Source organism: Plectropomus leopardus, chromosome 20 (genome assembly GCF_026936395.1).
Source record: "Plectropomus leopardus strain MGB_pleo_1.0 chromosome 20, ASM2693639v1, whole genome shotgun sequence".
Classification (NCBI taxonomy): Eukaryota; Metazoa; Chordata; class Actinopteri; order Perciformes; family Serranidae; genus Plectropomus; species Plectropomus leopardus.
Window position 1 is genome coordinate 15,998,831 of NC_142195.1, and position 9,941 is coordinate 16,008,771.

Genomic DNA, 9,941 nt, shown 5'->3' on the forward strand with positions numbered 1-9,941 from the left:
TAAGTTTATTTTGAAAAAGACTGTACACATCTAACAAGCAGAAACTGCACATTTCCTGTGAAATCGGAAGGGTATTTTGTAAAAACACCAGTCTGTATGGTATAGTAGTGACATCACAACTCCATGGAAATCCTGATGATTGATGAAGGCCCCATCTCTTCAAACAAATTGTGTGCATTTTTCTGTGGTTTGAGCATCTTGATAGTTTGATAGTAAATATATATTGCACCTGGGGGGGGGGGGGGTTGGTAAATTTGGGTATTTAATACCAGAAAACCACAAAAAGCGCAATCTTCAAAGCAGAGCCTAGTCACTGAATTTAGATTTCTGGCTATTATTGTACAATATATAATATAATCATTATACAATGATGAAAATAGTCATGAAATTAAAGCAATAGTGCAAATTAATCTTAAAAGATATAATATTCCTGTGGTAAATGTGCATTAATGATTCACTGTCTTTTACGAATAACTGTAGTTCTTGCGGGTCATCCATCCAGTTAAACGGACAATTATGGTTACAGTTAAGTAGAAATACCATTCTTTTTCCAAAACAGTGCTGAGCATTATACTCCTATAAACATAAACATGTAACCTTTTAATGAAAATATAGACCCTTGATGGAAGATAACAGTGCAGACAGTGATACATTTGTTTTTACACCAGCCTTTGCATTTGGTGAATAATGGGAGAAAACTAGGTGTTGCAACTGTATGTAAAGTGCCATCATCAGCTAAAATCATTCAGCCTGTACTGTATTATTGATCTTGAACCAATGGCAAAGCAGGGTTTGGTTTGGGGAGGAGCTGCGCTGGCTCTGTTGAGTGGATGTTGGTGTGGAAATAATACTGATACCAAAATGCTGCTCCTGTGTACTGGATGTGTTTTCCGGCATCACGACCTCTTGGTGTGACCACTCAGAAAGGTAAGAAAAAAAATCTTTATTTTATGGTACAAATTGCAGAATTTATGTATTATGTATACACATTTTACTTGTATGTTTTTAAGATGTATAAATAGTATCCCTAAGGTGTGATGCAATAGTGCATGCAGGTTCACACTGTTGGATATTAATCTGTTTCTTAATGTATATTGCTTATCAGAGCCAGAAAACACAAATGCAACATGACGGAGAGAAATATGCATCACACACATAATGCCCAGCTAATCCCGGTGTTGACAGAGCATGTGGATAGTTCTAGACGTCTGTTGTGTTAGTGCTGGTGACCATGTGACTTTGAAAGTGCATTGAGCTAAATCAAAAGCTTTAATGCCAGTTTGAACAACAGCCAAGCCAGTCTCCCTTTTTCTCTTAAAAGAATAATTATGCAATGCAAAAATACATAAGCAGTCATTTTGATTTGATCATGTTCTGATTATTCTGTCTTACATTTATTCATGTTTTTGCAGATCTCCAGTAATGACAGGCCAGCAGAAGCTTCTCTCACTGTGGGTTTGGCTGTTGCTCATGGCAGCTCTGTGCCCGGGTGCATACACTAAACGTGGAGGCATCTTCAAGGGTAAAGGAAAAAGTGATGGTGACAAAGCGCCTCCCTCTCAGAACAGAGGCCTCTCCAAGCAGGGCCTGAAGTGGGCGGGAGCAGCAGCAGCTGGTATTCTAGGAGGCACCGGCACCGGGTACGGGCTGGGGCTGTTTGGTAGGCCAAAGCACGGATCTGGGAATCATCACGGCCATAAGACGGCCTCTTCTGAGCAAGATCAACGGCTTTACCACAATGAAGGCCAGAGCTTTCGCAACCAGTCTCTGTGGAAAGTCATTAGGGCAGCTGCTCCCGCTCCCACGCCTAACATCTTCCTCACGCTTGGACATGTGGTGTCTTTTCTCATAGCAGCCTGGATAAGAGACATTTAATGTAACATCTGATCAGTGGGAGAGCAATTAATTATCAGATGAAATGAAATAAAAGCTCCTGTGAAAAAAAACAGTCCTTTTTGTCTGTTATTGTTTAATACAGGCTAATAGATAGATATACTTAAATTTTTACTACTTTAAAGCCACTAAAAATAAGCTGGATATAAATAAGATGATTGTATTACACCTTGCTACAGAGAATATAAACATGTTTTGACCAAAGGGCTACAACCACAACCTCAATCATATATATTTATATATAGAAATTATGGAGTCCAATTCCAAAAGTGTGAATTTAAAAAATCCTGTAAGAAAATTTCACAATATAATTACTTTGTATCTCAAAATGATGGGTTAATATCTCAAAATGATAAACAATACTAACTCATTATCTTGAGAAAGTCTTTCATTATTTTTTAAAATAGTAAGACACATCCAGTGTGCAGGATTTAGTGATATCTAGCAGTGAGGTTGCAGAGCTCAAACTTGTCTTGTGTCCCAAGCATGTGGGAACGAGTGACTGACACAAAAGAGCATAAAAAAGAATGGCCCAATCTAAAGCCAGTGCTTGATTTGTCCATTCTGGGCTACTGTAGAAACAACAGACTCTGGGGATGAGGACCTGCTCCACATATAAGCAGCTCATTCTGAGGTAATCAAAACAAAATAATTCTCATTTTCAGGAGATTTTACAGAAATAAACCACATTTAGGATTATTAGAAACCAAAATGCTTTTTTTTTTTTTTTTTTACATAAAAAAACATTACTTTTTAATAAAAACAATTGTGGTTTAAAGTTCAAATAATTTTCTAATAAAAAAATGTAAGGAACTGCATATATATATAGTTATCAAAATAACTGCTAGCTAAGACTAAACTGAGAGACACTCTTCCGGTAAGGAAACATTATTAGTTCATCTTTGTTTCATTGTCTTTATTCTATACATAGATGATATTATTCATTAGTTGTCACTGTTTTATGAAATTACTGAAAATAATGGAAGCTGAGAAACCATTATTTAGTTACTGACTTTATTTGACACATAAACATCCATGAGAAACCAGATTAAATCATATAAGTAACCCAAAGCGTTTACAACTGCGAGTCAAAACCAGAAGATCCACACAGATGCCAATATGAGCTCAGTGACAGATACAGAATATCTAAAGCTAAAGGGAAATAAGTGCACTTTACAGATATTCTACAGCCTTTAGATAATATGAAAATGTCAAATTGTTAGTTCAAATAAACTGGGAAGTTTTTTACCAAATTTAACAAATATAAACAGGTAAAACTGTAGAGATTAATAGGAACGAAACAAAACACCATCACTATAATACACTGCATATGATCTCTGACCTGATACACCAGTACTCTGCCAACATAGTGGACTGAAATGAACAATGACATTTTGAATGCAACATTCTCAAAAAGCCTGCAACTTTTAGTGTATATTCAAAACACAGTCACAAACTGCTTAACAAAACCCACAAGGGAGGAAAAATTAAAACCCTCAGATTAAAGTAAACAAGCTGAAACAATAAAATAATCACAAACACAAAAAAATAATGGTCAAATGTCCACTATAGACAAACTCATAAACCCAGTGGAAGAAAAGGGAGAGCAAAATTTTCGTTCCTGAAACGACGCACACCATGACAGCCAGAGTGAGAAGCAAAAAGAGGTATTTACAGACCAACCAACAATGGACCTGTGACTATCTGACGCAAAGATTCAGGTGATGAGAGGAAGTCGTGGACATGTTCAGACTGACTCAAGCCTGGAAAGCTGCCTGGAAACATTAACAAGAATCCAAATCTGCCCTCAGCAGCATTCATGCACAATGTGACACTAAACCAAAACTTCACTGTTTCCATGCAGTTTTAAGCCAGTGCTTCCAGCTCTCGTGTTAAAGGGATCTGTCTGAGTTTTTTAAAGGGGGTCGTTTTGGGTAGTAATCAATAGTCAGTGTATTACATAAAGTAGATGTCAGTCAGCATGCCTCTAGTTTGGAAAAGTAGGCCAAAGTACGACACAGTAGCTCAGTAATGTGCTGCTGTGGAGGGGAACAGCAACAAAACATACTTCAGCCGCCTAAAATCCTGTTGTGACGGAGAGGCTGTTAATAGCTTCAATTCCCACCAGACTCCATTGACAAAAACAATAATTTTAGCTTGCTGAACACAGGAGCTGCTGGTCTACCACTGCCTCAATCAGTTAGTATGTGTTATTGTGTGTCTTCTTTGAATCCAAACTGACCCTTTAAAATGCCAAACTCACACAAAAACACAAAACAAATGATTTGTTCAAGGCAGTGGTAGACCAGCAGCTCTTATATTTAGCAATGCTAAATCACTGTTTTTTCTCAATGAAACTTGGCTTTAAAGAGAGCTTTTCTTGATGGAGATTGCTGTCTGACATTAAGGTAAAGCAGTAAAAATACTCTTAATACAGTGCACAAGTAACCTGACATTGATATTTTGAAATGAGACTTTTTTCGGTGGCTAAAACAAGTTCTGCTGCTGACCCATCCACAGAAGTAGATTGCTTAGCTTCTATGTCATACTGGGGCCTGCTTCTACAAACTGGGGACTTATACATGTACTGTGTGTAATGCACTATCTTTGGATAAGTACCCCAAAACAACCCCGCTTCATAAAAACTGAACTAATCCCTTTAATCTTGCCCAACTGATGATAGATACAACATGAAGAAGCTGTGTTGACGAGTGAGAATAAAGTCATGAATTGTCTGTTTAAAACCTCAATCAATTCCCAGCTTTCACCAAACTACTTGTAGCACTGCACAGATTTAAAGCGTCAGGCGCTATCGTCAACAAATGCGCCTCTTGTTTTCAACAGCTGCAGGCAAGACAGGAGCGCCTCTAATGAGGACATTTGCTGCTCATCAAAGGACATGTTCACTGACGCCTCCCTTCTGTCAAGGGCTATTATATGCAATCCTGAATTTTACACGCAACAAACCATGTTGAGTACCATGTACCTGAGAGGGTTTACTTCAAATAGACCTTCAGTGTAGTTTAAATTTTTATCATGCATGTGTTTAACTGATTAGTGTGGGATGGTAAACCACTTGTCCAAAGGAAAATTATTCCCGTTATGGCTAACTGATGTTAAATGAGAGGGTAGTTTGTTTAATATGTATTTGTGTCAAAATGTGCACACACCTCCTTTTACGACCATTTTACGGCCTCGTGTTGGCCATTACACACCAACGCAGAGCCAACTATCGCCACAGATCCATTATCATGTTGAGCAAATTGCTAGAAAGCCACATTGTGGACAGAGAGCATTTATTTTTTCCTTCCTCACTGATGACACATTTTCCCCTTCTTTTGGTGCCTTTGTGAGTGGTCCCTAAAAAAACACATCTCCTTTTTTTCCTGGTGCCAAACTACATTATTTGGAACAGACCACTACACCTGCACTGTGCACTGACAATTTGAAAATCTGGTCTGAGCGTGCAGTTTTTAAACGGTTCAAAGTTAGTGGAACCCTGATTTCAAAATAGTTGCGCTGTGTAAAGTAAGTAAAAACCAAATGCGATTATTTGTAAATCCCTTTGGACCTATATTCGATTGCATATAGGATATTAAATGTTCTAACTGATGAACTTTATTGTTTTTTTGAAACTCACAATGAATATGAGGCCAGCAACACGTTCCAAAAAACAGGGGCATGTTAACCCCTTTGTTTACCTTCTCTTTTAACAACACTCTGTAAGCGCTGTAAGAACTGAGGACACAATTGAGGAAGTCTTAAAAGTGAAATTTCTTTCTCAAGATTCAAAAGCGAGCCCCCGAAAATCTTCAGGTTTTAAAGACTGTCTTTGTGGGAATAAAATCCCATTTTAACTCTGTGAGAGATCAGTTTTTCAAAGACAGGAAGTGTCTTGAAGTTTCTGTGGCAAACAAAAGCCTTTTTTTACACAGAGATAATACTATAGGGCCACTATGAAGTCCCCTCTTTGTGCCTCATTTGCATTTTTACACAGAACCAAATAACAGCAGCATCATTCTGCTCCAGTGTGTGATTTTAGATATCATGCCAGCATTGCTGAATCAAAAGAGGTGTGACAAGAGTGACCTTTAACACAATAGCATTGATATCTAGTGTGACAAAAAAAATATTGGCGTTAGCAGTGCTTTCTAAAAAAGGGCAATTGCATAACATGGCAATAACAATCATTTACCATCCTCTTTTAGTCGGACGGTAAAGATTTCCCAGACCTCTTTGTTTTCTCAACATGTGGACATTTCTTTTTTGAGTTGGCTGCTAACTGATGCTAGCTGCTTTTTAAATTTCTCTTCTTATCTTTGTTATTTCTCCTCTTTCTTTTTGGTGTAGTTTTATTAAATTAATACCAATGTCTGGTCTAAATTTCATGTGAATAGCTGCATTGGAAATATGTTTAGTGGAAAAATTGACAAGCTGAATACATATTTGCTCCACTGTATGTCGAAAAGGATTTGCCAATCATTGCATTTTTTAAATACGTTTTACACAAGGTCCCAACTTTTATGGAATCAGGGTTGTATTTTATGAAAGCAAAATTTCCCTTTGATTAAGCACATTTCACCCATTAAAAATCAGTCAGTTGAATTGTCCAGCAGAGATGAAAAGTACTGTATGAATGAATTATAAAATGATGTTAGTAGGAACTCTTAATGTCACATTCATAAGTTACACAGTAGCAGACTGCCTCAATAAATTGCCACAAAAACTGAACTAAAATACCCTGAATCTGTTTTATGCATTCAGTGCGCAAGAATGTGGAGTAAAGAAAAAGTGCAAAATAATTAAGATGCAAAATTAATTCTTTAAAGAATTAACAGAAAGAAATGTACTTTGTACACAACTGATGATCTAGCTGTAAAAGTTTAAGCTAACCGCTGCCTCTTAAGACAACTCCTTTAGTTAATATATACACACATCTGCATTTTGTTAATCATTTTCTGTGATAATACAGGATTGACAACATATGAGCCAGACAGCCTGCTATGGAGATAATACACGTTTGCAGTATGTGGACGTGCAGATATAATGGAGGAAGTAGAAATCCATTCAGGGTGTAGTAAAAGGAAGATTAAGTGTTCTCACTGCAGAAGGAGCATGCTGGAAAGAAGCATGAGGAGGGAGGTGAAAATGTGAGCCACACCGTAGCTCAGAGGGCTGCTGCGACTGGGCTGGACTTGTTGTTCAGCTTTTCGTTCCTCCAGAAATCGCTCCGAGTAGACCATGTACTGTTCAACACAGCGCCGCGCCTTCACTTGCTCAATTAGGGCCGGGTATCCAATCTCTTCAATGCTGACTGTGTCATCGTCATCGTTGTCATCTCCTCCCTGACCTTTAGGAGTGGTAGAGCTGCCGCTCTGATCTTTCAAAAGGTCAGTCCTGTTCATACAGCGATCCATGAACTTGTCGTAAGGCTCAGCCCGCGGCGGAGGCTTGAAGACATAATCACGGCCGTAGTCTTTTTCATCTGTGGACTGGGTGCCATAACGCCGGTACATGTAGTTGTTGTAGTACTGCTCTTCTTCGTGGTTGCGGAAATTGAAGTGTGGTCGAGGGAAGCGCCCCAGTCCGTATCCAACGGCCATTCCAGCCACAGCACCAACGCCTGCTGCCAGCATGGCTTTTTTGGCAAAACCTGTTGACTTTGGCGCGTAACCCATGCTCTGCACAGAACGAGAGAAAGGAGACCCTCCCATGCCATAACCTCCCTGTCCATATCCATAGCCTCCTCCACCAAAGCGGGGACTGAGGATCTTATTATTTGGGTTCCAGTTGGGGTACCCGCCAACAGCTCCACCCGGGTAACCTCCTGGATACCCACCAGGCTGACCCCAGCCTGGCTGACCCCACCCCTGTCCTGTATTACCCCCTCTGACTGGGTAACCACCTGCTGGGTAACCACCTGCTGGGTAACCACCTGCGGGGTAACCCCCTGCTGGGTACCCACCTGGATTGACACCTCCCCTATTAGGATAACCTCCTGCAGCTGGGTAGCCTCCCCCAGCTGGGTAGCCTCCTGCAGGGTACTGGTTAGGGTATCCCGGGTTGCCAGCTCTGCCTGGATATTGATTGGGGTAGCCACCTCCTGCTGGGTAGCCTCCAGCAGGTGGATATTGATTTGGATAATTCCCTCTTGCTGGGTTTTGGTTAGGATACCCCCCAGCTTGAGGGTATCCACCTGCAGCTGGGTATCCCCCTGCGGGGTTCTGGTTTGGATAACCTCCAGGATTGACTCTCCCAGGATTCTGGTTGGGGTAACTACCTGCTCCTGGGTAACTTGCTGGATTTTGCCTGGGAACGCCTCCTGGGTTGGTGTTGCCTGTTCCTGGATAGGGGTAACTTCCACCAGCAGGGTATGGATTGGGGTTTCGACTGGGACTCTGTGGCTGTCGCGGGTAGTTTCCTGTTTGGGATGGTTTTGATTGTGTCCCGCCCCTGCTGCTGGAGGAGGATGAGGATCTCCTGCTGCTGCTGCTGCTGCCACCGCCTTTTTTCGCCCATGTCGATTCAGTGTTCAAGAGAAACACAATAAGAAGGGACACAAGAGCCACTTCGCACAGCCTCCCCATCATGGCCCTAAAAAGAAAAGTGTTCAGGTAATAATAATTTTTAAAAAATCAAGAATTACAGAGCATTGCTTTCCCTGTTCTTTAGGATGACATGCAAAATTGCCTTGTGCTACATTTTCTTTAAACAACGACCAACAGTAAATAATTATGTCACAATTTCTCACAGAGCAATTTCATTCTGAAAAGACGTTTGATAAATGGATATTATAGGCTATGTCTATTTGTCTTTAGACGTTTAGATTTCGGTCATTCCTTGTTAAAAAGTAAATGTTTAGTAACGTATAGTCTCAGCCTAGATGAAAGAGTAAACAGAATCTGTGTATATGACAAAAAAATCAACATTCATGATGTAAATGCGGGAGTATGCAGTAAGCTGCTTTTGTTAATTATTTACAGTTTTTAGGCTATGTATTTTTTTCATATTTAATGATTCTTATTTTTTAAAAATATAGTCTATAGGCCTATGTAGTCGATAAGTCCTGGCCCATAGCAAGGCTAAAGCTTTGAGACGATATGTAAATGACATCTTTTGCTCGGTGGGACTCTACTATTGGCAATATGGCAAAAAAAAAAAAAAAAAATCTATTAAAGAAAACCGCAATTAAGTTGCAAACATATTAACGGAGCACTCTCACCATTATTCTCCCATCATTAGGTCAATCTGTTTTTTTAAGAAACTGGACTAAATAAATGAAATCAAAATACCAGTTATAACCACTATAAGTAAACGATGACCTGTTTTTAATTCTCAGTGAGAACCAATCGTTGCATCATTAGCATCCTGCACATTTGCTTATTCACGTAGAACCATTATATCATATGAGTCGCTTGTTCTCCCACAAAGATATAGCATTATCATCGAGGATAACTTAATTACATCTTACCGTGTAGCGACGTATTTCTGCGTACTTCGGTGATAATTCGGCGATAATGCGTTGTTGTCCTCTCTCTCTCTCCCAGCACCGTTATGGACTCTGGCTCGGGGTGGTTTCTGTCGCGCTGCTGTGCGCTCGTTTTAAAGCACCGCAAGTACCGCGTTGGGATAGAGGTGGGGACAGTTTGCTGTGACGTCTATTCGATGACCATCATTAAACCAAAAACGTCCAGTTAAAACAAACCATTTCATCTAGCTATCTCAAGGGACTGTCGATTATTTATGAAAGGGGTGCAAGTTGTGAAAGGGGGAGGCATGTAAAAAAAAAAAATCATTGGGGAGCAACTTGTGTTTCATTATTATTATTATTATTTATTTATTTATTTATTTCATCACCAAGTTTTACAGAATTTTTTTTATTTCTTTAAAAACGCCATAATTACACCATTTATCACAGCCAGAAACTGGAAAAAAAAGAATTTATTATTGAATTTTCACATTTTGGATAACCCTTGACCCTGTTATGTGTGACAAATGTTTCCATCAGCGGAAGAAAACATAACCACATGTAAGCTTAAAAGAGTAAT

The 9,941-nt window shown here is 39.5% G+C and overlaps 1 protein-coding gene across 1 annotated transcript; it reads right to left on the bottom strand.

The window, feature by feature from the left end:
- Positions 1–2,890: 2,890 nt before the first annotated feature.
- prnpb (prion protein b) lies at positions 2,891–9,511 on the bottom strand. Its single transcript, XM_042509348.2, has 2 exons — positions 9,365–9,511; positions 2,891–8,487 (listed from the first exon to the last, which is right to left on the bottom strand). The coding sequence occupies exon 2, from the start codon at positions 8,481–8,483 to the stop codon at positions 6,993–6,995; it is 1,491 nt and encodes a 496-aa protein (XP_042365282.2). The 5' UTR covers positions 8,484–8,487; positions 9,365–9,511; the 3' UTR covers positions 2,891–6,992.
- Between the last annotated feature and the right edge of the window lie 430 nt (positions 9,512–9,941).